The sequence below is a fragment of the Anas platyrhynchos genome, chromosome 18 (genome assembly GCF_047663525.1).
Source record: "Anas platyrhynchos isolate ZD024472 breed Pekin duck chromosome 18, IASCAAS_PekinDuck_T2T, whole genome shotgun sequence".
In the NCBI taxonomy this organism is placed as follows: Eukaryota; Metazoa; Chordata; class Aves; order Anseriformes; family Anatidae; genus Anas; species Anas platyrhynchos.
This window is the reverse complement of record NC_092604.1, coordinates 3,604,183-3,631,317: the sequence shown is the minus strand read 5'-3', so window position 1 is coordinate 3,631,317 and position 27,135 is coordinate 3,604,183. Positions and strand designations below refer to the sequence as shown.

Sequence of the window (27,135 nt, the reverse complement as noted above, 5' to 3'; positions counted from 1 at the left end):
GCTCGGCTGGGGCTGGGAGGCTGTGGGAGCCTGGGTACTGGGGGCGGGGGCAGCAGGCGACCTCTTCCAGGGGGCTGGGGACCACTGGCAATCCCCGTCCTCTCCTCAAGCCACTGCTTGGCCCTGAGGTGTGATGTATGCAGTGCCTGCCTTGGCGTTCCTTCATGGGGTGGCGCATGGCAGGGCTGGCCCCAGGGACATGCTCAGCACCCCCCGCTGTCCTCGTCTCCATCCAGTACAGCATCACGCTGCCCTGCCAGACACCAAACTCAGACAGACACTGCCGTGGTACAAATGCAATTTGTATTTTCAGTCCGTGCTGGGAAAACCCCCATCCATCAGTCTTGGGAGTGGGCAGCAGATCCCACAGCTCAGTCCTGCTCCACCAGCAGAGCCCCTCCAGCTCCCAGCCCCAGGGACATGCCCCCAGCGTGGGCAGGCAGAACCCTGCTCCTGCCCTATCCGTCCCTTTGGGGCCATGGCATAGTGACACGAGGTGCCCCATGGGACACAGGCGATGCCCAGCTCCAGGCTTGCCTCCCTCGGGCACTGCCCCAGCTCCTGCGCTGCCTCACCTGCTCAGGGCTCACCAGCAGCGCCAGGGCTGCCCGGCTTCCCAGGCTCTCTCCCAAGCTGGCATCTCTACCCTGCACTGCAGAGCACCTGGGGGCACAAACCCAGGACTATTTATCGAGGATGAGGAAGAGCAGCACCATCAGGACGATGGGGAGGAAGATGAGGAGCAGGCTGAAAAACTCGGCCACCAGCAGCAGGGCCAGCAGCAGGAGGTAGCAGCAGCGGCAGCGGCGCTCCAGCCGCCCCAGCCCGCGGATGAGGCAGGGCGGGTAGCGCACACAGGGCAGGCACCCGAACATGCGGCTGGTGTGGAAGCGCACCTGGAAGTGATGCTCGAGGGCACCGGTGAGGCCCGGGCGCCGCGGTGGCAGCACAGGGGGCCGGGGAACTGCCAGGGCGGAGGTGGGGCTGGGCTGGGCGTGCAGCAGCAGCAGCTCCTCCTGCAGCTTGCAGATCTCCCACTCCAGCATGGGGGTCTTCTGGCGGCAGATGGGGCAGCGCACGCGGCCGAACTCAGCGCCGGCGGCTGTGTCCATGATGGCACGCAGACAGGCACGGCACAGCCCGTGGTTGCAGTTGAGCAGGGCTGGTTTGTGCCGCTGGTCATCATAGGGCTCCGTGCAGATGGGGCACTCGTCCTCGCCGCCCACCGGCGTGTGGCACGGCTCTGGCATTGTCGTCTCGCTGTTTGATGTCTCCCCATCCTCGGCAGAGAGGCTCAGGATGGAGCTGGAGGCGCTTCCCAGGCTGGGAGACCCCTCCGGGGGCACCGGGGTCTCCTCGTGGGGCAGGATGGGGATGGTGGCAGTGGGGGGGTCCTGCCCCTCTGTCAGGACAGCACCATGGGTGGGTGGCTTGTGGCACCCGTTCAGGAGCGGCTCGATCGTGTCCTCTGCCACTGCTGGGCTCCAGCCAGCCCAGGCCACAGCGGGTGCCTCTCCGCAGAGCGGGGACAGCTCCGTGGGGTCCCCCGGCCCTTCAGGCTCGCTCTCGCCCCGCTGCCCAGCCTGGCCCTCCCCACTGGTTGCCTGCGTGTGCCGGGAGCCAGGCCCCAGCTCCTCACCCACCACCAGCTCCATGGGGGCAGCCGTGGGGCAGCCGCCCCCCTCACCCACCACCCACCGAGTCCCCTCAGGGCCGGGTGTGGGACACAGGTGCTGCTCCAGGGCCGGGGGTGGCCTTCAGCTCCACTGCCAGGAGGGTTTAAGGGCGGCAGCAGTGTGGGGTCCCGTCATCCCTCGGTCACGGCCTAGGGCCACCTGCCAGGCCGAGGGGTCAGGAGCCCCCAAAGCGCGGTCCGTTCCCATCGCCCCCAGTTCCAGACCACCCCAAAAGGGGCATCGCCAGGAGCATCCAGCAACCGCTTCCTCCTCCTCCCCAGTGCCAAGGCAGTACTGACCCACCGCGGTCCAGACGAAGACAATGAGCCGGGCAATGCGAGGTGCTCTGGCAAGGGCCGCAGCCGTGTGGGGCCGGGGCTGGCCCAGCTCTCACCAGGCTGGTTTGTCGGCTTCTGGAAGCGGCTCAAATGCAGGCAGCCCGGGGCAGGCAGCCATGGCCGCGCCAATCAGCTCCCGTGGGAGCCGGGGAGGAGCTGGGCCCGCGGCCGCCTCTTCCCCTCGCCCCGGACGCTCCACACCCCGGGAGTCAACATGGAGCGGAGCCCTGCGGCCAACGTGCCCCGCAACTGCAGGGACATGGGCACGGCACTGCCCCGGGGCAGCCCGCAGCTCAGCCCTAGCACTGCTCCCAGCTGAGGTCCCAGTACAGCCCACCAGTATAGGCCCAGCATTGCCTCAGTACAGCCGCCAGCTCAGCCCCCACTATGGCAAACCAGTATAGACCCAGTATGGCCCCCAGCACAGCCCCATTAGCACTGCCCACCAGTATGGGCCCACCACTGCCCCCACTGAGGTCCCAGCAGTCTCCAGCACAGCCCCAGTACAGCACACCAGTATGGGCACAGCGCTGCCCCAGCGCACAACACTGGTGCACACCCCACACCGCTCTCCCTCTGTGTGACCACCCTGGTCTGTGCCCCCTGTGCTGTGTCCCCGCCACCCCTCGCTGCCTGCAGATGGTCTGGGTGGGTTTTGCCACCGGGAGAGCCCAGCTCATCCCTGTCCCCCCAGCTGGTCCCTGCACGGGGGCACTTCTCCATGCCGTGTCCCCTACAGCCTGACGGCGATAGTGGCTTGCAGCCATTGGAGGGGTGAGCGCAGCCCAGACAGTGCCTCACACAGGGGGGGATGCTGACATGCAGCAGCTCCCTGCTGGCTCTCTGGGGACGCCCAGCTCTGCCCTGGCAGCTGCTCTCAGCAAGGCAGCACAGGCATAACAGCAGGGTGGGGAGACCCCAGAAACGTCCCGTTTCCTCTTGCTGCTGCAGGGCAGAGCGGATCTGCAGCTCCAGCAATGCCCTGGAGCACCGCTCACCTACGCAAGACCCTGGTGATCTGGAGTGTGGGATGGTGGCTGGGTCACTGGCGCAGTGTGGCAGCCCTGTCCCTTCCTGTCCCAGCCTACTCCCAGGGACTGTCCCTGACTCACAGCCTGGACCCTAATTGCTATTTACACTGTGGCATGGAGTTCGCTGAACTGGGCTAGAAAGGTGGTGGTGCTGGTCCCAGTGGGGCAGGAGCAGGGCTGGCAGTACCAGGGATGCCAGGGAAAGGGGCTGGATGCTGGCAGCTCACTTGGACCTGGCTGGAGTCAGCTCCCAGCCTGGGGCAGGGGATGGGTCCAGCAGAGCAGCAGCTCAAGGAATGGGAAAACTCAATGGAAACCACCACTGGTGCTCCAAGAGCTCAGGCCTCAGCGTTGAGCAGGCTCAGGAAGATGAACCAGTAGCAGAGACAGAGGGATGGAAGCTTCCTCCCGTGCCTGTCCCCACTGGCCTTGGCCACCAGAGACAGGGGGAACAGGTCTGTCAAGGCAGCCTCCTACAGCAAGGCTGCTGCTGCTGACTAATGCCGGGTGGGGAGACTCCCATGCAACAGCTCACTTCCTTTAGGTCCTACCACAAACAACGGCCACCCCAAAGCTGTAGCTCTAGCAATGCCCACGGGTGCTGCTCATCCAGTACGGGGGCCCTGGGAGCTGGAAGTCCCAGGACAGCAGCTTGGACCCCCCCAGGAGCCAGCCAGCAGCATCCCAGCACAGAGAACTCTCACCTCTGCCCCAGCAGGGAGCAGACACGGGGAGCCAGGCTTCACCCACACCCCCAGGAGAGGGATCCCCCTGCCCACTGTGGCCCTGCTGCCATTAGGGAAGGGCAGGTTGGGTAAATCCAACCCCTCAACCAGACCCCTGCCCTGGGTGGGAGAATCTCAGCCCAAGGATGATGCCAGAGGCAGTTCGTTTTGCTGGTTCCTTTATTCAGGCACAGCTCACAGGGAAGGGGGAGGCAGGGAGCCACGCTTACGACCAGGTTTCAGACTGGAAGCGCTGGGTCTGTTCCAGGGCTGTTAAATACTTCTCTGCTTCGGAGGGCGACAGGCCACCTTCCAGCTGCAACACTGACTGCAAGGCTTCAGCCACCGCTGCTGGCATCTGCTTGGCATTCCTGGAAGAGAGAGCAGGTGATGTGATAGGCAAGCAGGAAAACCAGGGGCGCATCCACATTCCCTGTGCTCCAGGGAGGCAGCAAGTCCCTGCAGCTGGCCCCACTGCCCCATCACAAGCCGGGCCATACGTGCTGACACCGAGCTAGGCTGGTGGGAACCTGCCTCACCCTGCAACGCGGGCTCCCTGGCATAGAATAAATGACAGGCTTCAGGAGGCAGCTGGTACCGCTCCCTAGAAAGCAGCGCCGTTATCCATGCAGGGCTTTTAAGCCCTGGCACTTGCAAGCAAGGATGTGGCCGCAGTACCTAGTCCCTCACTGAGGAGCATCACAGCTGAGTGCCCTCAGCTCTGGACCCCGTACCATTTCATTTCCCATCAGCATCATTACAGGGGCACAGGGAACAGGCATGAGTTATAATTTATTAGCACAAGGTCAGGAAATGATTCTTTCATCTCAGGGGAGACACTCAATGCAAAACGTGTCTGATTGTGAGCTGGGCAGAGGAGACTGAACACAGCCACTTCAGTCCACCCACTGTCTCCTTGCAATAAATCTAAAACGATTGTTTTGATGGTGACAATTGTAATGAAAGTCAGTTCTAACCTCAAAGCAAGAGAAATGATGAAGTAAACATGAGCTTCTGTGTAAAAAATATCCAAATAGAATTCAACATTTCCAAGTGCAGTTATTTCTTATGGGAAATAAGAAATTCAGACTTTTTCCTGGAGAGTTTCATTTGATGAACTGTGCTACTAAAAGCATCTAATAAAAAAAAATTCCCAGACAGCTCCAATTGGCTTGAGCATCTGGCAATGTCCTCGGTGTTTCTAAAGAATGAGGCAGAATTTTGATTTGCATTTGAAGCTGATTAATGTCCCAAAATACATAGAAAGGAGGTCTTCTGTTTTTGGAAGAGTTGTATTATTTCTGAGTCAGGCATTGATATGCAAGTGCAAGATAATGTAGCCGTGTCTGTGATGGAAAACATGTCAAATATCTATCTCCTGCAGAAGCAAGAGGCTCTCACCATGTTGGCCCCTGGGCTAGATAAGCAAGGCACAGTTAGTGACAAGATACAGCCTTGGCTCCCAGCTGCCTGCTTGGGGCTGAGAGCCACCCCTGTGCCAGGGACGGACCACGGGACAATGACTGGCCATGGAGGCAGGTCTCAGAAAAACCCTGATGCCAAACACCAGCACCCATCTTCATGGCCCCTCCAAAATCCTGCAGTGGTGAGAGCCACGCAAGCTCTGCTCTTTCCAAGGCGTACAGCGTGAGGGAGCCAAACCAAACCCGAGCCCCACGTCTGTGGGTAGGAATCACCACTTTGGGGTGAGGGTCCCAGGAAGCCCTGCGATGCGGGGAGGCACGATGGAAGATGCAGCAGTGCCAGCACAGGAGTGATGGTGTGGCCAGCAGCCTGGCCCACGCTTCCTGGGTAGTCAGCAAAATTCTCCTTCTCCCGGGAATGCAGCAAGGCTGGTCTTACTCTGCAAGGCACCGGGAAGTTCCTGCTCTCGTGAGGAAAGGCAGGAAAGAGCCTCCTGTAATTGCTGCTTGTGTTGACAGCAAGGCACAGGAGCAGGGCTTGTGCTGTGCTTTCTAGGTCACAGGGTTTGCAGGACAAACACCACCACTTCCCTCTCATCAGCTCAAAGAGCCCATTGCATTTCACAACACTTGCCCGGGCAGCAGGCGAGCAGCCTCCTCCCTGCCATACAGGCAGCAACAAGGGCAGGTGGGTGAAGGGGTTTGCCCAAGAGAAGAGTCACAGAGCTAGGAACAGAGCTGCACATGCTCTGCCTCCAAATGCTCCCAACCCCCAATTTTTGGACACCACTTGGAGATTTCCAACCAGCCCAGGCTCAGCAGCTGGCAAATGGCTGAGCTGTCACAGGAGGCAAGCCACAGTGCAACGCGGCCCATCCCTGCCCCTGGGAGGCAGTCTCGGGTGCAAAGAGCCAGCCAGGACGTCCCAAATGTCCCAAAAGCCACTGCTTCAGAAGACTCCTGCCCACCCGAGCAGCTGCAGGACCTGCTCAAGTATTTTGGCGCAGTTTGAACAAGCCCCGCTGGAGGAGAGATTTGTGAAGAGAGGCTCTCCCACACATGGACTTGCCATGGGTCAGAGGCCAGGCAGCCCCTGCTGGGAGGTGACACCAGCCACAGGCACTGGCAGGAGGAGGGACAGACGGGCACACGGGGTCAGCTGAAGCAGCTTTACCATGGTGTCAGCTCTGCCCCTCCTAACCAGAGTGCAGGGTAGGTGAGAAATGGCCCTCTCAGCCCAGGGCTCACCAAGCAGGATGCAAAGGGAGAAGGAACCACACAGGCGGTCCTTCTGCAGCAGCCACTCTAGGCCCCTAAGACATGCTGGGGTGCAAGCACTACTCTGGAGGCTGGGCAGTGGAAAAGCCTCCAGGGAGCTGGAGAAGCAACCATATGTGACCCTATTCCCTTGGTCCCAGTAGGGAGACCTCACTCACCCAGCCAGGTAGACATGAGCACTCCTGCTGGTCAGCAGCTCCCACACCAGCCTTCGGTTCTCCTGGATGCGGTGCTGAACATAAACCTTCTCCTCCTGCAGGGAAACACAGCGCTGAGCCTGCCAGTAGCCCCAGCACTCATCTGGCCCTTGGGATTTCTCCCAGGGGCTGTTCACAAGAGCCCAAAGCAGCACAGCCCCTTTGGAGAGTGGGGAGCACCGGTAGCTTGGCAAAGCAGTTGGACCAACTCTTGCACAGGGAAGGGGAATCCCACACCCAGACCGCTGCAATCAGGCAGGGTCAGTGGGAGGTGGGTGCAGGAGCTGGGTGGGGAAAGCCCCCCAAATAGCCCCCAGACTCCTTGGCTGCTCCCCGCCTGCTGTCAGCTCCAGAAAACAGCCAAGGGTGCAGAGTTGTGAACCAGGGTACCCCCCGAGGGCTCCCTCCTCTCCCTGCATGGGCAGAGGAGGCTCCACAGCCCCTTGTGCCAGGGTTGCTGCTGGGCAGTGACCCTTTCTCATACCGTTGGTTTCTGGTGCCTGTCCTGTCACCAGCTGAAGGACTGGGACAGAACAAAAGGGCAGGAAGCCAGCAGGGCTGGCATCGGTCCCACTCCCTGCCCCTCCATTGCACTGGGAGACTGGGTACGTCTGGCTCTTGGCACAGCACAGACTGAGCAGAGCTTCCAAAGGGTTAAGCCACAAGACTTCAAGCATCCTGCCTACGGCCCTGGCGCCCGCCCAAGAGGAACTCCATGGCCAACGTGCTTGAATTCACTGCCGGCCCAGACAGCTCCTCCGTGACAAAGGTGACACTGTGATGCAGGCCAGGCCCTCTGCTGCATGTCCCACCACGCCAGGCTCTGCAAAGGGGTGAGGTGAGCTGCAGACGCAGCCTCCTCCCTGCGTCGCCCCACCTCCCATCCAGCCCCACGGGCATCAAGGCTCTTGCTGCATCCCAGGCTCACGCTGCCCGCAGTCTGGAGGTGTGCGTGGGAACACCCCACACAGCCCTGGCTGTCCCCAGGGCTGTCACCATACAGCCAGCTGGTCCCACGGGGCCCCTGCAGTTCCAGTGCACAGAGGCAGGTCATCCCTGGGCACAGCTCCACAGCCCCAGCCCAGCCGTGTGAGTTGCAGGAGGTAAGCAAGCCTGTTGCAAACACCAACACAGCCAGCCAGTAGCTCAGCTTCAGCATAATTAACGTTAATCAGCTAAGTGCTGACAGAGGCTCGACCAGCAAGGCCAGGGCTCTGAGCAGGTCACTTAAGGACCTGAAGCTACCTAGAAACCAGAGCACCCAAGTGACAAACTCAGGTCATGACGTCTCGGCTCAACCCCAGGGCATCCTGCTGAGAATTAGCGACAGGCGCATTAGGCAGGGATCAGTCTGCTCTGCAGGGCAGACACGGTGTGACAGAAGGTCACCGCAAAGGGCACCTTAGAGAGAAGAGGGAAATCCTTCTCAGCTGTGGAGCATCCCAGCTCAAAGAGACTGCCAGGCTCTTTGAAAATAGATTTCTGACAAGTTAACATCTGCTAGAACTCCAGGCACAATGTCCTGATGCAGCACATCCCACCTGGCTCTGCTGCCACTTGCTTACCTGTGAAAAAAACTGCAAGGATGCGGCAGAAGACCCTTATGACAACCTGCTTTGTTCCATGAAGTCAGCAAAGATGAGAGGCTGGGAGGCACATGCCGAAGCCAGACCTGTCCCTACAGAGTCTGGAGGGCAGGAGGAGGCTCTGGGGCTGCTCTCCAGATTTGGGGAGCTGCACATTTCCCCTCCACTGTGTGAGCCATCAGTGAAAAGTCAGAGTAGCCATCCAAGAAAAACTCTGCAGAGCCGCTCCCGTTAATCAAAGGCTTGGAAAACCTTCACAGAGCATTCAACTCATGCTTTACAAGTGACCAGATGAAAGATGCTGGCTTAGTGTCAGTGCATACACACAGCCAGAAGAAAAGGACTGGTGCAGCTGAGCTACCCAGGAATACCAATCCTCACTGACCCTTTTTATCAGATCTCTATTTCAAAGCCAGGCTGAGCTTTTGATGCCGTCAAGGGACTGGGCAATGCAGTCAGAGTCCCAGCTCGCCAAGCCACTCCTGCAATTTAAAAAAAAAAACAAACCCTGCAGCCCAGAGGGGGGCTGAGGAAGAGCTGCCCACCAAGGACACTGCCTGGGAAATTCAGGAGCAAAATGAAGGGCTGAGGAGTGGGGTGCTCTTCCCTCTGGGAAGCCTCCGCCTCTGCAGCTGAGGCTCTGGGGAGGTGGCATGGAGGTACCATGAAACAGGGCAGGAGGCCAAAGCTCCTCAGCTTCAGCCAGTGATCAAGCGACACAGTGGGGAGGGTGGCATTCAACCAAGAAAAGTTATTGCCTGGTGACCCCTCTGAGGGGCCTGGGAGCCTTTTATCACTCACGTGGTCCAGCCAAACAAAGCTGGCTAACACCTTATCTGCTCTGGCACTCGCCAGTCCCGTCCTAGTGACCTTTCCAGCTCAGCTCAGCCAGTTGTGTCCCAGCCAGGCAGCAGCAATGTGCTGCCAGTGGCAATCCTGGCCAGCACTCAGGTGATGCAGGGGAGCGAGGTGACCACTGTGCCACCCCACCAGGCCCTTCGCAGACCATGCCAACAGACATAGGGGCCAGAAACACTCTCAGGCCCCCATCAGTGCTGCCTGAGATGCTCCTGTCCTCCTCCAAGAACTAACCTGGTCCCTGGAGAAGGCCGTGAAGAGTGTCAGGAAGCCCTTTGTCACCAGCTCTTCCCACTCTGCCTGGCAGTAGAAGTCCTTGGATTTCTGGCGGCAGCCAAAGAACAAGCAGCTCCCTGCAGAGAGCAGACCATGAGGGCTGGGTGGAACAAACACCCTGCAATGGCTGGGGCAATTGGCCCCCACAAAACTTAGGAGTTGTGTGAGCCTGACTGCAGGTGACCTGTGGCAACCAGAGGTCCTGGTGTGCTGGGAACGCAGGAGGTGGGGGGCAGGTAGGGCAGGGAGAGCCCCAGGTGCTGTTTCCCTCCATCAGCCCATTTGCAGCTTCCCGCTGAGAGCCAGGGCAATGAGGATGGAACAAGGACAGAGGCACAACTCCTTGCACAGCAGAAGACAAACTCAGCAACCCAACTCCACTTATAGGGAGATGACAGCGAGCTGCCGCAGAGCCCTGCCCTGCCCCACGGGGCAGCCTGGCAGCACAGCCTGTGAATAATCACACAGGCTGCACACACCAACTCCGGTGCTGACTCCTTCAGAGCCCAGCTTGCTTCCACCCAACCACAGCAACGCTGATGCCTGTCCAAACCCTCCAGAGCCCCCAGTCCTTCCTTCCCCTGTGCTGAACACAGACCTGCCTGCAGCAAGGGGCACCCCGAGTCTCCCTAACGACTGCCCCTCACCTTTCCATCCTTGTGCCACCCGCTCCTGTATTGCTGCTCTGAAAGGTGCCACCCCTGTGCCAGGGCCAATCATGATCACAGGGGTGTCAGGGTCAGCTGGGAACTTCATTCCTCCTTTCTTCACCCAAAGAGGGACTCGCACATCACCTGCCAAACAAACAGACTGACTAGCATCACTCCACACCACTGCACCCACAATATTGGACCCAGCACCCAGCCCTTCCACAGTGCTCCAGAGATGCATACTGTGCCTGGCTGACCACCACCCAGCATCGTGGTGCCAAAAGCACAGAGTGTGTGTGTGTAAAAAGCCCTTCAGCTGTCTCAGGACTGTATCTGCAAGATACCTTAAAGGAGGCTGTAGTGAGGTGGGGGTTGGTCTGTTCTCCCACGTGCCTGGTGACAGGACGAGGGGGAATGGGCTAAAGTTGCATCAGGGGAGTTTTAGGTTAGATGTTAGGAAGAACTTCTTTACTGAAAGGGTTGTTAGACACTGGAGCAGGCTGCCCAGGGAGGTGGTGGAGTCACCATCCCTGGAAGTCTTTAAAAGACGTTTAGATGTAGAGCTTAGGGATATGGTTTAGTGGGGACTGTTAGCGTTAGGTCAGAGGTTGGACTCGATGATCTTGAGGTCTCTTCCAACATAGAAGTTCTGTGATTCTGTGATTCTGTGACTTGAGTCACCCCCAGAACAAAGCAAGAGCCCCCCAGCACAAGGGCACTGGGACAGCCTCCTCCTCACACAGCTGGTGCCTGGATAAAGACAGCAGTGGAAATCTCTACCTGGCTACCCTGTAAAGGAGGGCAAAGCCTGCCTCCTCTGGGAGCCGAAGGAGAGGTGTGAAGATCCCCATCCTGTCCTGGAGTCAGAGCAATCCCCCACCATCCTGCAGCAAGGAGAACTTGTATGCTTGTCACATTTGCATGGGGACCCAGCTGGAGAGGTTTTGTGGTTAAAGCAGAAGAGCAGCACACACAAGTCTCGCAGGACAGGATGCCTATGCTCATAGGAAGGACAACCCTTCCAAGAGCTGATGTAACGAGGCTAGAGATGTCCAGCAGTCAGAGCAATATGAGCTCCAGGATGCCAGGAGCAGTCCCATGTGGGGACAGTGGGGCACAATGGCACTAGGAGCAGGAGGGTTGAATGACAGAGAAAATGAGGAGCTCACAGTGCTGAGGGTAAGCTAAGGGAGCACACCGTGCTCTGAAGAGGACGGGAGCAGCAAAGAAAGGCAGCTACCATGCATTCAGCCTGTTCTCCTGACAGTGGTGTTCCACCAAAGGTCGAGACAATTCCAGCACGTGGCTTGCACACACCACCACGGTCCCATGGGATGACCACTCTGCTTTGTGGCGAGCACCCAAGGTCCTCAGGCTGTACAAGTAAAGTTACCTTGCTCTGGGTTGAGGGAAGCCAACCAGGTAGAGCACAGACCACGGCGGGGTTTGCTGAGCCGCGTCTTGTACCGCACCACTGCCACGAAGATCTGGATCCGGTCGGGGTGAGCCTGTGTGCAGACAGAAGCCATGAGAAACGAGCTGCCTGGCTCAGCTCTGCAGGAAGCACCCAATGCCTCCTCCAGGGACAGAGTCTGTGCCCAGCTCCTGCCAGGGGATCTGCAACGCTCATCCCAGCCTGGAACAGCCATTTGGGCACAGAACAGAGCAATCCTTGCCCAAAACCTTCTCAGCTAGGGAAGGCTTTCCCAGAGCAGCGCTGCCATGAGAATGCTCTGTGTAGCTGGCAACAGTGACAGAGACAGTCCAACCCCGGTCCATGCCACCAGTGCTTGGGCTGATGCCTGCCAGGCCGCCCAGGCCGGGTCCCACCGCCACCTCCCGGCAGCAGCAGGAGCAGCACTACCCCTCTGCTGCGCCCAGGGGCCTCCCAGCCTCCCTGGCACCACATTGCACAGCTCCCTGTGACAAGGGCAGCACAGCTCTGCACTGCGTCAGCCCTAGCACTTGCAGGGCTGCAGGAGGCCAAATGCCCTAATCTGCAGAAGGGTCTCGGGTGGGCTATGCGTGCTCACAGGATCAGGGACTACAGGCTGAAGGTCTGTGGTGTGCACAGCACCAGCAGTGCCCTGGCGCTCAGCTCAGAGCCCATCATAAGGCCAAGAAGGGCTGAGCTCTTACCAGCAGAGAGGAGGCGATGGAGAAGGCACGGGGTCTGATGCGAGGGATGAGGTCCAGCAGGTATTCGGGGGGAATGGCAGATGTCGTGTGAGGGAAATCCCAAAGGGCCTGTAAAGCCACAGAGAGGTGAGACCTGGTGCACCCCACATCTGCTTTTTGGAGGCAGCAGAAGCTGTCCCATAATGCTGTCCCACACTGCCCTTGGCTGAAGGTACCACAGCACGTATCTCTGAGCACCAATCTCCCTGTCCCACTGCCCTGCCCTCATCCCCAGTCTGTGGCACAGAAACTATGAGAGCCTTGAGAATTTAGAGCAGGTCTTAGCCTGCTTAATCCAAGGACACTTCAGAAATGGGTGAAGTAAATTAAATTCCTCAAGAAAGTCAAGAAATTACTCTTCCATCAACTGCCTCCTCTACTTTGGGTGCTTTATGCAATGGCACAGCCCTCACGGATGGTCCCGCTGTACTCCCCAGGCGTACCTCAAGAGTGGTCCTGCGGGGCCGGTTGCAGTAGCTGTACAGCTCCTCCTGGCCCTGCGCAGAGCTGAACTCCTGCAGCTTCTCCCGCTCCAGCTCATTCGTTGAGAAGTAGGACAAGAGCTCGAAGAAGGAGCGCCGTGGCACGCAGGAGATGTCCAGGTAGTGGGTGACCAGGTGCCGGATGGTGCAGGGCTGTGGCAACAGGGCAGGGAGGGCTGTGCCTGCAAGTGTGGCACAAGGCTTAGGGCTAGCTCTGGCACTCCCCAGACATCCAAACAAGGGTAACCATGCTGCCTGGGGGCATCCACACACTACAGGGAGGTGCTAGTGGAACTGGCTTTAGCCACCGCCTTTGCTGCTCCCCCTGATAAGCTCCCACTCCCTCCTGCTCTCCCTAAACTTGCTTTGCAAGCACACAGGCTTGCAACAGAGAAAGTCAGTGGTGCTGAGCATTCCCTTAATTGTTTTTAGGTGTTTTTGGACACGGCCATACATTTATGCATCCCACCTTGCCCACACACCACAGCGGAAACAAACAGCAGTATTCTATGTGCTGGGCCTGTCCTTGTCTCCTCCTTCCCTCCCAAGGGTGTGAGAAGCATCCTGAATCTTGGGTTTGCCTGCCAGGCCAAAATCCCAGCACCGAGGGACAGTCAAAGCAATGAAGGGGAGAAGACAGGAAATATGGACTCAATGGAGCAGTTACTGGCTAAACAGCAGGTGCCTGCTGTAACCTCTGTGGATGCTGAGAACATTTTCTTATGCAGCAGCAGGTGGGGTGAAAGGAAGGATGAAAATAGTCCTGACCACTGCTACCTAAAAAAAGGACCACAGAATTTCTCTGCAAAATCTGACATTGATCAACCAAGCCAAACTGACAGCACTGTGTTTTACAGCCTGACAGACTCCTGAAAGGATGGGGATGCTCACATGCTGATCTGCAGGTGCATGGGTCAGGATCTTCATGAGAGAGATTCTCCATGAGAGGCAGATCCCTGCACGTGGACTGAAATGCCAGGGATTGATGCTGGGACAGATCAGGAACAAGAGTACTCAGAGACGGTGGGGATGGAGCTGTGGCATCTTGGAGACAGAACAGCTCTTCCCTATCACAGTGGCTTGGACACTTCCTGGGCCGCAGAAGCCCATCGGAGGGTCCTCACAGCACTGTCTAGCTTCAGCTGGCAGCAAGCAGAGGGGCTGGCAACTGCTCTGCATCCTTTGAAAGGTCCAGAACTTCTCCTTTCCTAGTGCAGACCACACCAGGAAGGTTGTAGAGGAGGCTATCAAGGGATTCATGTGCTCTCCCTGTATGGGCAAAAAGAGTGTGATGCTGAAGATGTCTGTGTTCCTTCACTCCCAGACACAATCAGGAAAGAAGGGAACAAATTAAAACACAGGTCAGAGCCTCATAAATTGAGGCACAGGAAGGTCTTGGGGTGAGTTTTCCAGTAGATCTCAAAGTTACTTCCTATCATCTTCAATTCCTTGTGATCTCTGTGGGATCCTGTTTCATTGTCAGTGTGGAGTGTGCTCTGCCCAGGGAGGAGCTGGGCACTCCAGAGAGAGAACAGAAAAAGAGAGAACAGAAAACTCCCCCAGTGCCATGAAGACTGCAGAGCCACTGCAGAGCCACGTCAGTGCCTAGCTGTGGATACCTGTGGGGGTTCTTTCTAGTTGTTGGTGCCAACGTATTGCTGCTGAAGCACCTGCATTAGGATGCTGGGGTGCAGGCAAAGCAGGGGGACCTGTGTACCCCAGCAAGGAATCAGAGATGGATAGGGGTAGAACTGCGAGCAATCTGATTTGGGTCTTGGGCTGGGGAGTGTGTAGGATCCTTCACACTCAGGGCTGGCAAAGACAAAAGGCACAGGTGCAGCCCGGGTACCACTGGGCCCCTCTCTACGTTAGCCCTAATATCGGACCTACATGCACAGAGAGCTGGGAGGGAAGGAGAGCCCCAGCACTGCAAGGCAGGCAGATGCTCTGTATCCATCAGCCACTCTCAATGCCTTATTTACTGGGTCTAAAGCAAAGGAAAAGCAGAGCTCCAGGCTCAGTGGGCTTCCCTGTCCCAGCAGAGAGGGAAAGGAGAAGCCAGCAGGACCTACCAGGCTCTGTGGGCTTCAGCAAGAAGCTTCTGTCTGGATCCAGGCGCAGCAGCTGGCAGAACTGCTGCACGTCTTCGGGGCAGTTCTGAGGCTGGATCATCACCACGTCTCCTGCACTGAACCTGCAGATGCAGCAGGACCTGCTGAGCATAGCTAAGGGGCAGGCCTGCAGGCACTGCACCACAACCCCAACCGGCACCCACAGCAGGGGAGAGGCCACAACGCAGCCAAATTCTCAGTGTCACTAACATTGCGCTCCCTAACCTGACAAGGCAAAGAGCTGCCCCACGAGCAGAACCCACACTGCCACACATCCCTCCACGCCCTGGCTTTGTCATGGAATGGTACAGTACAGCCAGGACCACATTTGTGGGAAATAAGTTGCAGTCTCAAGTGTTACTGAAGAAGGGGAGAGGAAGAAAAAGAAAGGTTATGGGACATCTGATCCTGCACAGAAAAGGTTGGGAGAGTTGAAAAAATGCTCACGTGATCCCTGATCCTACAGTATCGAACTCAATGAGCCGGACATCCTGGAAATGGGATTCTGCTGTGACACGCTGGTTGGACACCATCCGGGCAGCAAAGGGATGTAGCTCAGAGGGAACAGCCCTGGCTGCTGTTGGCTGGAGCAGGTCACCATCAGGGTGCATGGAGTCCTCAGACAGGTAGTGCAAGGTGTATTTTGGGGGCAGGCTGTGGGAACGAGAGCAATGCAGTCAGTGCAGTTACCTCCACGTCACAGCTTTTCTGGTACCTTAGCTCTAGAAGCTGGAGACAGGGAGAGGCCCTGAAGTCCCCCAAAATATTCAACTCCCTTTGTTCCTGTACCGTGGAGCTGGTTTGTGGAAAGGGATCACAACACAGCCAGTCTGCTAGGAGGAGATCCCAAAGGTGGTGGGGCAGGCAAGGTGAGGCTGGCTAGGCACATGGCTCAGCAGGGCAGCCAAGGGCAGAGAGGCATTGGGACAGTGAAATGGGCAGAACCCTGCAAGGGAAGCTGCTAATCCAACATGCACAGCCAGGGGACAAGAGGACATCCCATTTAGTGGGAGAAGTTAGGCCACCCACAGCCAAAGTACAAGGAATGTTTGGGATTCTGGGAGCTGTGCAGGAAGGCTTCCTGGTCAAAGCAGGGCATGTGTCCACCCCAGAGAACAGCCATGGAAGCCATTTCATGCCAGCCAGTCCAAGCAGCCCTCTGCGCTTACCGTACATCAGGACTGATGATCTCAAGGCCAGGAGGGAGAGGATACAAGGCGAGGATCTTGTCCCATAACGCCAGGAGCCAAGGATCAATCACTGCATCTGGCCTGCAAGGGGGAGATTCAGACTCCAGCACAGCTGTGACTCTGTCACCATCATTTCAGGCCCCAGAGATGCCACACCAGCAGAATACACTGCTGCCACAGAAGAGGAATGCTGCAGTGCCACGAACAACTGTGTTTTTTGCTGTCTTGGTGGGCCTGATGCTGCCTCTGCACCTGGACAATGCTGGACCAGCCCTGGGACACCACCTCTGTTGCCATTTCACAGCACAGGCGATCACTCCTTGCAGTTCTGCAAGACCTTGGCACATGCTGGGGGTCACAGGACATCCCAGTAAAGGAAATCAACCCAGTCCTGGCACAGGAGAGGTCTGAGCTGACACCACCATGCTCACACAGAGCAGGAAGAGGCCACTGACCATATCTGGAGTGCAGGAGTAGAGCATACACAGCCCTGCCATCAGCCCAAGGACAAAATCATAGTGCAATTCAGGGCCTCCCCTCCTGCCACCCCTCCACCGGGCACTTACCCCAAGTCATGCTGGTCGTCTCCCAGTGCCACTGGCAGCAGGGGATTGCCCCCAAGCTGTAGTACCCGTTTGTGCAGCTTCTTGGCAACAAAATTAAACCTAGGCAGAGAATAACCACAGCCATGGAGGGCAGGGCTCCTCCAACACGACACACAAGGCAGCACACGCTGCTGGAGCTACCAGAGCAGCACAAGGGCAGGTCCAGCCCGACCCAACACACACACCCACACCCAGCCCATGGCTCTGCTGTGGGACAGCTCGGAGAAGCTGCTGTTACCACTCACAGAACCACATAAGATGTGCCCAGCCCAGGGACTCAAAGGGGTCCAGATTTCCTTCAGGACAGCCTGTGCCCCAGAGAGAGAAATGTTTCCTTCCCTCCGGTCTCTCAGCGCCCTACAGTGCCCCGTCACACTCCCCTCCTGCCCCGCTACAGCTCTGCTGGGGACATGGGAACAACCTTCTCGGAGAGAACTGAGACCAATAGGGCTGGCTGCCACCTAAAATTATGTTTGATGCCTCCTGTTAGCCTTGTCCACTGACATTTCTGTGGTGCAGGCTTTCCTGTAATTCAGAAAAGAGCATGTCTGTAAAAATTGACTGGGAGACAGCGTCTGAGACACTGCAAAGCATCTATTTGAGAAGGCCAGGAGGAAAGAAATGGGCAGAAGCCCAATTCTTGGGTTTTGGAGGCACATTGGGCTGGTAGGGAAAGGATTTTGAAGGCTGGTAGGGGTAGGAATTATGTTTTGTCCGAGCTGCTGCTCTAGAGCCAAGTTTTGCCTTTGTTTGCCCCCTCTATTGCCCAACCACTGTCTCATCCGAGCCACAAGGAGCACCGGAGCTACTTACTTGGGATAGGAGGAATCACCAAGACCCAGCACGGCATAGTCCATTTGGCAGAGGGAAGAAGGTGGCAGGTTCTTCCGGAACAGAAACCTCCAGAACATCTACAAAGGACAGGGCCAGGAGTCACGTTGCTGTGCACAGACGTCTACCCTGGCTGCTGGCTCCCCCCTCACACACCCACAGGACCCCTTCTGCCCTCTGATGAGTCCTGACAGAGTGGGGAGCACGGCTTTCTACAAAGGTGGCACCTGAAAGCAGCTACCACTGACAATGGGAGGAAAACAAAGCTCTGTGAGCCCTCCACAAACCCAAGGACCTTGCTACCGTGGGGTCCATCTCAGCTGTTAAAGCTGCTGAAATCTCACCAGCTCATGTCCCATCAGTGACCGAAGTTTCTCAGCCCCAAACAAGATTGGCAGTAGCGGACTACCACTGAAGGCAAGCCCCAAAAGGCTGCTCTGAGTGAGCAAACATCCATTTCACACCATCGTGCAGGATGACATGTGCTGCCCCAAAACACCCCCTTCCAAAAAAAACCCAAACATCACTCAAGTTGCTCCAGAGAATAAATCAGGTCACAGGCCAGGTACATAAAAGCCATATGCACAGAACATGTCCTACCTTCATGTTGTCAGGTGGGTCACCCTGGCCAGTGGTTGCGCACACAAATACCACCAACAGCTCGTTGATGAGGTTTGCCTGCAGGCACAAACAAGCATGAGAAAGCACCTTCAGGCCAGCAGCCTACAAAGGTATGCCCCAGCTGTCTGGACCCAGCCACTCTAATTGCATTGAGCTTGAGGACAGACCCCATTTAGCTTAAAACTCACAGCCCCGTCTGGCACAGCCTCCTCTACAGGCACTGCAGCATCTGCTGCCCCCAGCATCAGCTCCTCGGTGCTCCCTGCCTTGCAGAAACGCAAGACATGGCTGATCATGTGCCAGCTAACACTGCCTCTATCCCAAGAGTCATTGCTCAGTTTTCACATTTTCAGCTGAATTAAGCATAAGCTGCTCTCGGGAAGGGGAAAGAGCTGGGATGTGGTGAAACACAGGAGGTCACAGAATGGGTGGAGGATGCCTGAGTCCCAGAAATGGGTTTGCTGGAGATGAAGCAAGAACATAACTGTCTGGAGCAGCCCTCTACACAGCCACTCACCACGTCATAGCTGTCCAGTGCTTCTATTCTGCACTGGAAGTGCCGGCGCTTGGCTTCTCTGCCTATTCTCTCAGCTGTATCTTCAGCTGTCCCAGTTTGGCTGCCATAAAGAATGAGCAGTCTCCGCTCTGCCATCTGCAAGAGACAAAACCAGAGAAATCACCAGGAGCTGAGACAGAGTCGGACCTGCTCGGGGCTGGGCATCACACCAGCACCCTACTCCGGCTTCAAAGGAGCGCTGGCAGCTCTGGGTTCAGGTGAAATTTGAGGTCTTGACACTGCAAGCAGCAAGCACGAGGACAGCTGAACAGTTTGGTGACAGTGGCACAATTCAGGGCACCTGGGCTTTCTTTCCAACCTGACCGAGCGGGCGGCATCCCAGCTCATGGCAGGGGGTTGGAACCAGGCGGCCTTCAAGGTCCCTTCCAACCCGAGCCATTCAATGACCCCGATTCCAGGGCGGTGCTGAGCGAGTGCCACCCGCCTGGTCCCAGCACCCTGTTCCGCAGGGGCCCCACGGGCTCTGCTGCACCCCCGTCCCCGCTCCCAAGGCACAGAGGAGGGTCCGGGAGCACCGCATCGCGCCCAGGCTCCTTTCACCCGCCCTCACCCCGCGCTCTGCACGTCCCCAGCCCCAGCCGCTCCCTGCTGCCGACTCCAGCGCAGTCCCCGCGCAGGGAGCCGCGTCCCAGCCCCACCGCCCCGGCCCTGCCCGCCCAGCCCCGGGGGGGGGAGCCGCGGCCGCCGGGCCCCACCGCCAGCCCGGACCCACCGCGCTCCGCCTCCGCCGCCGTCATCGCGCGGCGCCGCCGCAGCTCCGGGCCCCGCGGGGCAGCCGGGGCGGGGCCCTCCCGGTGCGCCCGGAGCGGCGGCCCCCGAGCGCCGGGGCCGGGGCCGGGGCCGGGGCCGGGACGATGCTGTTCTCGCTGCGGGAGCTGGTGCAGTGGCTGGGCTTCGCCACCTTCGAGATCTTCTTGCACGGCCTGGCCCTGCTGGTGTTCTCCGTGCTCCTGGTGCTCAAGGTGGACAGCGAGGCCTCGGCGCTCTCCTGGTGGGTCGTCTTCGTCCCCTTCTTCGCCGCCGACGGCCTCAGCACCTACTTCACCGCCATCGTCTCGGTGCGGCTGTTCCAGGACGGCGAGAAGCGGCTGGCCGTGCTGCGGCTCTTCTGGATCCTCACCATCCTCAGCCTCAAGTTCGTCTTCGAGATGCTGCTGTGCCAGAAGCTGGTGGAGCACACGCGGGAGCTGTGGTACGGGCTCATCATGTCGCCCGTCTTCATCCTCCTGCAGCTGCTCATGATCCGGGCCTGCCGCGTGAACTGAGCCCGCAGCCCCGCGCCAGCCCTGCCTGGCACACCCCGGCTCTGCGGGGACCCCAGCGCCGCTCGGGGGCTTTCCCCCATCCTGGGTTCTGGACGGAGGTTTTGGGTGCGGGTGCAGTGCTGCGAGAGGCAGGGCTTGTGACAGCGTGCGGTCACCTTGTACATAGCTTTGTACATATCCTTCTTCAGAAGATCCTTTTGCAGCGTCATTATTTCAGGTTCACGTAGTCCTTGGTATTAGTCTTAAAATATCGCAATGTGCAGGCACTGTCTGGTATGCCGGTTATTTTATTTTAAAATAAAAGTGTATGGAAGGATTGGTTTTATTTATTATGTTTTACTAGAAAGCATTTGTACCTAAAACTGCTGCTGGGACAACAGGAGTCCTGTGGAGGCTGGTTGTTTGCTGTAGGCACCTTGCACACCTCAGGCTGCTGCTGGCCAGAAGCACCGTAGCTGCTGCGTCGCCTGTGCCACCCTGTCCGAGACCACAATTATATCGATCTGTTGTCACCAACAGCAACACTAATTTATTTCCAACTTTCCCCTGAGTGGTACTTGATGCCTTCAGTGTACTGATGAGATTTTATGGGGCTGTGCTCTGAGACAGAGAGAACTGATGTGTGTGTTTTTGAACAGAAATGTAATTTTTTTTCTTTGCATTGCAGATCCATTTCCTACATAAAGCTATGGGGTACTGGGAGGGCAAGGCAAGGGGTAACTCAGCCAGATGTACAGATCGATGTGTTAAATGTCCATGTTGTGGGGAGCTCCCAGCACCAAAGACATACCTCTGTGTCACCTGTCACAGTGTCACAGCCACCACAAGGGTGCTGAGAACCTGGGTCTGCCCCTGACCCTGAGATGTTGCGTATTGCTTTGGTGCCCAGCCCCAGACGACTGTTCTCCTTTAGAGAATGAATTGTCAAGCCCTCTCTGTAATGATGGTGGCAACAAAACACCTCCTGGGCTTCCCGTTGAGCCTCAACTGCTCCCTCACCCATCTGTGTCTGCCTCATCCATCCCACTGGTACCACCCTGTGCTCTCTGCGCTCTCAGGATCTGTTTCATGGAGATAAGGTCTTGAAATGGAAAACTGCTGCATAAAGGGCTCTCAAATTCAGGAGAAGAGGTGGGATGTAGCTGGCAGAGCATGCAATAAAAAAGAGCTGAGAATTGCTGCAGAGTGGGACTTCGTTGTGATCTTAGAAATTAGGATGCATCTCAGGTTGCATAAAAGAGACTTTTTCAGATTCATACCTGGGTTCTAGAAAATCTGTAATTACCTAAGAAACAACCAATTTCTTTCTTTCTTTCTTTCTTTCTTTTTTTTTTTTTTTTTTTTTTTTTTTTTTGGTGTGCTAATTGTATAAACTTGTGGTGTAAATTCAGAGCAGATCTCACAGGATATTCCCTTTCAAAAAAGCTTTCTTTAGCAAGGTGCCTGATGCTTCATCCTGGAAAACGTTCATTACAAATTCTGAGGCCTGCACAAGGAGTGCACAAATATTACTGTGATGATTAAGGGCAGGAGCTGAAGGCTTCAAGGAGAGAATTTGCACAGAATAGGACTTGAAAGAGAGGTCAGGGGCTGCTCTTGCCCAGGAGTAGGAGTAGGGGGACCTGTGTGCAGTCCCTGTGAGCAGGTGTAGGCACACAGGCTGGGAAGTGTGGCCCAGGATAGCAAGTATAAGCAAAGAGCGTAAATTCAAATAATTCATTTTAATAATCCAGTAATTCAGTAAAGCACTAGGAGCTCCCAATGATTCTCTTGCTTTTCAGCCACGGTCACTGGAGATAATAGATAATAGATAACCGATGTTAGGTAATAGATAATAGATACTGAATCTAGACAAATACTAGTAAATGTGCTGGAGATGTGAAGCCACTTGTCCTCACAACAATTACTCATTTATGATGAGATTTATGATGACCCCCAGTGACCTGGTGCTCAAGAGCTGCCCAGGGAGGAGGGAGCCTCCTCTCTCTTCCCTATGGCTGGCAGGCTGTCTTGTTCTCAGGACACAAGCAGATGCTTCCTTGACCTTAGCAGATGAGCTCCCCAGGGAAGGTTCGTAAAGAAGAGATCACTTTTCATCATTCAGCTTTATCTTAAATGCACTTCTGACTGAAAAGTGAATCAGTTCATTTCCCATTGTTAGCTCTGAGTAGATGGCAAGGAAACTAAGAAGTTAAGGGGAAAAAAAAGGCTGGCTCCAAACAATCCATCTGAGGGCAGCAGAGCTCAAGTGGCTGGGTTCCCCTGAGCTAAAGCACTGCTGAGGTAGACGTGAAAGCCCCCTCGTGGAGTCATTGCTGCTGATGTCCCCAGGATGCAAATCCTGAGCCACCACAGCAGCGCAGCCCTGCATGGTCCACCCGGAGCTGCTGAGGACGTGCGGACGAGGCAGCCTACACGTGCAGCGGTGTGGACAGACGGCACCAGCCAGACACATGGCACGGCTGAGACCGGAGGCTGTGTCTGCATGGCGTGATGAGCAGCTACAGAGCACACAGGAGTTGTGCCTGTCTGTGCCCACGGGTTCCCAGGATGAGAGAAGGAGGTTGCTGCTGTACAGAAGGGAGTGGTTAGCGTGGGCTTTGGCTGCTCTTCACACCTTACTCATGCAGCTGGGCCTGCTGGTGCTGAGTGGGCCCTGGCTGAGCGGGGCCTGGGGCTCCACACCATGAGGTCCATCTGTCAGGAGAAAACTGCTCCACCACAAGTCCCCTTTTGGGGGCTCTCCTAAGATCTACCTTCTCCACCAGGGCCTCTCCACAGGTCACAGGGGAACTTCTGCTTCAGTGCCTGCAGCACCTCCTGCCCTCCTGCTGCACTGACCTGGGGGGCTGCAGGGCTGGTTCCTATTCCTCTCTCTCACCTGCTGTAGCACAATGTTGTGTTTTTTTTTGTTTGTTTGTTTGTTTTGGTTTGGTTTTTTGTTTTTTTTGTTTTCCCTTCCTAAAATCTGTTCTCCCAGAGGCCCAACCAGCTTCACTCATGGCTCAGTTCTGTCCAGCAGTGGGTCCCTTTTGGAGCCATCTGGATCCGGCTCTGAGCTGACCTGCGGCAGCTGCTGGGCTCTGCTCACAGAGGCCATGCCTGCAGCGCCCCCCCCCCCCCCCCCCCCCCCACTACCAAACCCTTGCTACATAAATCCAACACAGTGATGAAGGCTGTTCTTTCATGCTGTCTCATCCAAGTCGTTGTGGACTTTTACCCAACTGGGCCATGCAGGGGCTTAGCCCCTGGTGTGTGGTGTGCCTTGCTCCCCACCAGCCTCCGGTCAGGTGGCACCTGCATTGACGTCCCCAGTGACTCTCAATGGCCTGTGCTAAACTGGCATTAGGATCCAGCACTGAAAGCACAGGAGAGGAGCACCCATTTTGCTCACTCCTTGTAAACCCTTAGGTGGCTCCGGGACTCAAGCACAGGGACCAGTTTCCTCCACTCCTGTGTCACCTTGTGATGTGGTTTTCCAGGGCTCTGTGCCAGCCAGGTGCAGCCACAATGTCCCCAAGCACGCCTCTGGTCCTTTTGCTCGGAGCCGGCCATGGCTCACTCGTGTCAAGCTATGGCACACCAAGGTCACGTCACCTGGGAGGAAGCAGGCAGCTGCTTCTGGTCCTCTTCCAACTCATGCTGCTGGGTTCACCCCCATGCTCTGTGTCCCCAAATTGTGGCTGTGTCCACAATGTGACAAGTCATTCTGAGTGCACGGGCCACAGGCACTGTGTCACCTGCAGCCACAGGGTCACTCATGTGGGTCTAGGGCGGATGAGGGCCAGGGGTGATGGTGTGAGGATGGGGGAGTGAGGCTGGGGCAGGCAGTGGCATTGCTGGTGTCTGCTGAAGGATGCCAAGGGCTAGTGCTGAACAGGATGGAGGCCATGGTGGGATATGGAGGGGCAGGGAGCAGGAGGAGGCTCTGAGTCAGGAGAGGGAACTCACTGCATCCCCCTGGGGATGGGAGGCTGCCTTTGGGCTCCCAGGGCTCTCCCAGCTAATTAACCCGAGGAAGGGGCACACCAATAAAGATCAGACAAGTGACTGCATCCCACAGCCTCGCTGTAACGCTGTGCAGAGGAGCAGGGCAGCTTCCTGCTGCTGCCTGGTGGTGGGGCTCGCCCAGGCCCGTCAGACCCAAGCTAGCCATGTCACCAGGGCGTGGTGTGTGACATGGGGGACAATGCCATGTCCACCCGCATGCCTCTGAGCTCACCTGCAAGCAGCTTGTCCTGCATTTTGCACATCCCCCAGCCCTGCTCTCCGAGGCCAGGCAAGCTCCCAGGTACATTTGGGGACACAGGGGTGGCACAGGGCTGAGCCATGGCGTGTGGGTGCTGCCCTCAGTGGGGGTGTGAGTGCTCCGTGTGAAGTGGGGGGTGGTGGACTTCACCTGGCAGCCTGGACCAGCCAGTTTGCTTCCCAGGACTTGATCCTTGCCCCAAGGAGTCACACTCTGCCCAGGGGCACCAAGTCCTGCAGCAAAACTTCTCAGGGTTTCATGTCCCTGTGGCCAGGATGATGTGGACCAGGCGTGGAAGCTTCTGGAAGCATCCCCCATGAAGTCCTGGTGCATCCAGCATGGGCTGGAGGGGCAGCCCCTGGCACCTCTCCCAGCTTGGTGCAGGAGTCCTGGCTCAGGGAGGAGGGCTCCTCAGGGCTTGGGCTGACAGACTCTTTCATCATGCTGGGATATGCTCTGGCAAAGATAATAATCTAACCCCTGGGTTTATTTTTGTTGCTGCAGCTGTGGGTTGTTGCCAGCTGGGCCATTCCCAAAGCAAATGAAGCTCCGGGGTGGAAAGCCCATGCTGGGGGATGCTCCCGGTTTGGTCCTGCAGATGCAGCACCATGCACCTGAGGGTGTGGGGAAGGAGCCCCCAGCAGCCCAGGCACCTCCTGGCCCTGTGGGGGAGCTGTGGGAGGGACAACACCAGCCCTGGCTGCCCCCCTCCATGTGGGGATGACCACATGGGAGGGAGACGTGGCTGGGGCTGTCATGCCCATATGGCATCTCCAGAGCAGAGCCCAGCCTGGGACACCTCAGTTGGGCTTCACACACAGCGGGGATGAATGTCCAACATGACCAGAGGTACTGCAGGGATAAGAGGGGTCCCAAATGAGACAGCTGGGAATAGGTGGTGCCAGAGACCTCCATCTCCACCTGCATTTTGATGCAGGAAGCACCTGGGAAACTTTTCAGTATGGTTGTGGCTTTAACATCACAATGCGTTGGGTGGCTCCCAGTCAGGAGCTGTGAGCTGCATCCCTGGCAGGATGCCTGTGCTGTGGTTTGGGCAGCGTCCTGCCTTGCCCAGGGCTGGTGGGAGCAGAAGCCACTGCCTGAGGGCAAGGCTGTGAGATGAGCAGCCACATGTTCTGGGGTGTATGAGGAGGATGGTGTGGGAGAAGGACATGGCTGAGGGCTGCCTTTGGCTTGGCACAGACAAACTGGGAGATGTGGAGCACCCTCAGTGCCATGGCCACAGCTTGAGGACTGAGCCCTGTGTCCATGAGGTGGGCTGTGTCCTCCAGAGTTGTTCTGCCATGCGGAGATGGCTGGAGCTGCCCCAGAAATAAGCCCAAGTCTTGACACTAACTGGGAGCAGTTGCTAACTGCCCCAAAGACAGTGTGGAAAGGTCAAGGGAACAGGGAATGAAGATGCCATTAGTCAGCCTGTTCCCACCTCCAGTTCTCACAAGGACAAAACCCCAATAACCTAGGTAAGATGCACCAGGGCCATGAGGGAGAACTATCCAGCACTGCCCAGCCACCCAGCAACCACCACCCTCACCTCTACCAGGCTCCAGCAGTCCTGCAGCTCTGCTGCTGTCTGTCCATCCAGCCCTAGTGCTCAGAACTCGCATCAGGAACAACGACGTCTGCCAAAAAGGCTTGGGCTGGACCCTTGCTGTGTTTCCTGAGGGCAATGGGAACAAAAGGCCTAACTTCATTTGGGCTTTGAGGCTGAGCATGACTATCTCAAATATCTCCATTCATCTCCTGTAAGTATGCCCTTGTGAGGTCCTGCGGCTCCTGGCCAGGCTGCAGCAGTGGTGCCAAGCCGTGCACCCGGGGCTCCCAGCAGCTCCTGCCTAGGGTTGCCTCACCTCTTTCACCCCAGAGACTGGGGTTTGTGGGTGGAACAAAGCCTTTGCTAAAGCATCTCCATCAGATGCTCTCTGTGCTTGAAACTATCCAGCCTTTTGCAATGCTCTTTGCAGAGGATTAGCAATCCTGGTGGCAAGCCTGGATGATTTATTTCTTTCAACCATTCATTTTCACATGTGCCAGCAAAAGACAGCTTAGGCAAAACCATCAGTTGCTCAGAAAGAAGCCCTTAACTGGAGTGGTTCCCTTTCCAGCTGACCCTGGCCAGTCTCACCGACTCTTGTCCCACACTGCCCATACCAGATGTTGTCTGTAGGTTGTCATCTTGGATGATGAATCCTTGGTTGTCAATCCTTGGATGACTGGATGATTGTCTGACATTGTCATTTAATCCTTGGATACTTATGACCAGAACTGAGGGCAAGTTCACCCCTTGGTGCTCAGGAGTTGGTTAGATGCCTCCCTTCCCACCGTCAAAGGATGTACACCCCACTCACCAGTCTGTGCCTGCATCTTTGCTCTGAATGATGGGGGACTGTGGCCAAGGCATGCATGGAAGGAAACCAGGGGTGGTGGAGCAGCTTTCAGATGTTTGTAGAGTCAGGAGTGAGGCACCAAGATCAGGAAGGATCATCCTGCTTTACCACGTGTGTATAGACAATACATGGTTGCCAGGAGTGGGAATTACATGTTTTCCTGGCTAGTGGCTGACTTTGGCAAGCCCAGAACATATCATTAACCCGGCTGGTTTCTGTGGCCTTCCCTGGGATGAGCTGAGCTGCAGGGACCCAGCAGCTGCTGGTTGCGGGCAGGGGCTGGGGCTGCCCAGGCTGGGTGCACCCCAAGCACCCATGCATGGCTGCTGGCCATGGGCTGGGCGGGTGCCACTCAGCGAAGGAAGGTTCTGATGTACATCTCCAGCAGTGCGTTCATTCAGGTTTTTCTCGTGGCTTTGGTAACTTTCACATGCTGAAAGGATTCACAGCCAAAACATTAACTCCATATCCAGCTCTCATCCATGCATATCTTTAAGGAAATGTCAATTCTTGCAAGTGCAGCTTAGATTTTTATTGCTAAATTAGCTGAAACATGTTTCAAATCACCATGGCCTGGGAGCC

The 27,135-nt window shown here is 56.9% G+C and overlaps 3 protein-coding genes across 7 annotated transcripts; 1 reads left to right on the top strand and 2 right to left on the bottom strand.

Moving 5' to 3' along the window:
- Positions 1-284: 284 nt before the first annotated feature.
- On the bottom strand, positions 285-2,177 carry LOC139999016 (ring finger protein-like). The gene has a single exon (XM_072025210.1). The coding sequence runs from the start codon at positions 1,653-1,655 to the stop codon at positions 684-686; it is 972 nt and encodes a 323-aa protein (XP_071881311.1). The 5' UTR covers positions 1,656-2,177; the 3' UTR covers positions 285-683.
- Positions 2,178-3,932: 1,755 nt separating this feature from the next.
- Positions 3,933-19,456, bottom strand: NDOR1 (NADPH dependent diflavin oxidoreductase 1). Of its 5 annotated transcripts, none has more exons than XM_027470835.3 (15): positions 19,347-19,456; positions 18,575-18,709; positions 18,037-18,114; positions 17,419-17,516; positions 16,567-16,665; positions 15,980-16,081; positions 15,258-15,464; positions 14,772-14,893; positions 12,661-12,881; positions 12,179-12,286; positions 11,433-11,547; positions 10,037-10,183; positions 9,348-9,466; positions 6,631-6,725; positions 3,933-4,141 (listed from the first exon to the last, which is right to left on the bottom strand). In XM_027470835.3, exons 2-15 carry the CDS (start codon positions 18,707-18,709, stop codon positions 3,997-3,999), a joined length of 1,791 nt encoding a protein of 596 aa, XP_027326636.3. In that variant the 5' UTR covers positions 19,347-19,456; the 3' UTR covers positions 3,933-3,996. The 5 variants fall into 5 exon arrangements, with proteins under 5 accessions (XP_027326636.3, XP_071881308.1, XP_027326635.3 ...); XM_072025207.1 differs by having other exon boundaries at positions 19,330-19,386; XM_027470834.3 differs by lacking the exon at positions 19,347-19,456 and adding an exon at positions 19,185-19,323.
- On the top strand, positions 19,384-20,215 carry TMEM203 (transmembrane protein 203). The gene has a single exon (XM_027470839.3). It carries the CDS (start codon positions 19,489-19,491, stop codon positions 19,897-19,899), a length of 411 nt encoding a protein of 136 aa, XP_027326640.1. The 5' UTR covers positions 19,384-19,488; the 3' UTR covers positions 19,900-20,215.
- The last annotated feature ends 6,920 nt before the right edge of the window (positions 20,216-27,135 follow it).

What these genes read in the sequence shown, in the direction of transcription:
- LOC139999016 (XM_072025210.1), bottom strand. Translation starts at nt 1,655, where the DNA reads ATGGAGCTGGTGGTGGGTGAGGAGCTGGGGCCTGGCTCCCGGCACACG.
- TMEM203 (XM_027470839.3), top strand. Translation starts at nt 19,489, where the DNA reads ATGCTGTTCTCGCTGCGGGAGCTGGTGCAGTGGCTGGGCTTCGCCACC.
- NDOR1 (XM_072025207.1), bottom strand. Translation starts at nt 19,371, where the DNA reads ATGACGGCGGCGGAGGCGGAGCGCGGTGGGTCCGGGCTGGCG. An exon ending in GCGGTGGGTCCGGGCTGGCG is followed by an intron (nt 18,710 to 19,329) that starts GTGGGGCCCGGC and finishes TGTCTCTTGCAG; the next exon opens with ATGGCAGAGCGGAGACTGCT. An exon ending in CCATCGCCTCCTCTCTGCTG is followed by an intron (nt 11,548 to 12,178) that starts GTAAGAGCTCAG and finishes GTCTGCACACAG; the next exon opens with GCTCACCCCGACCGGATCCA.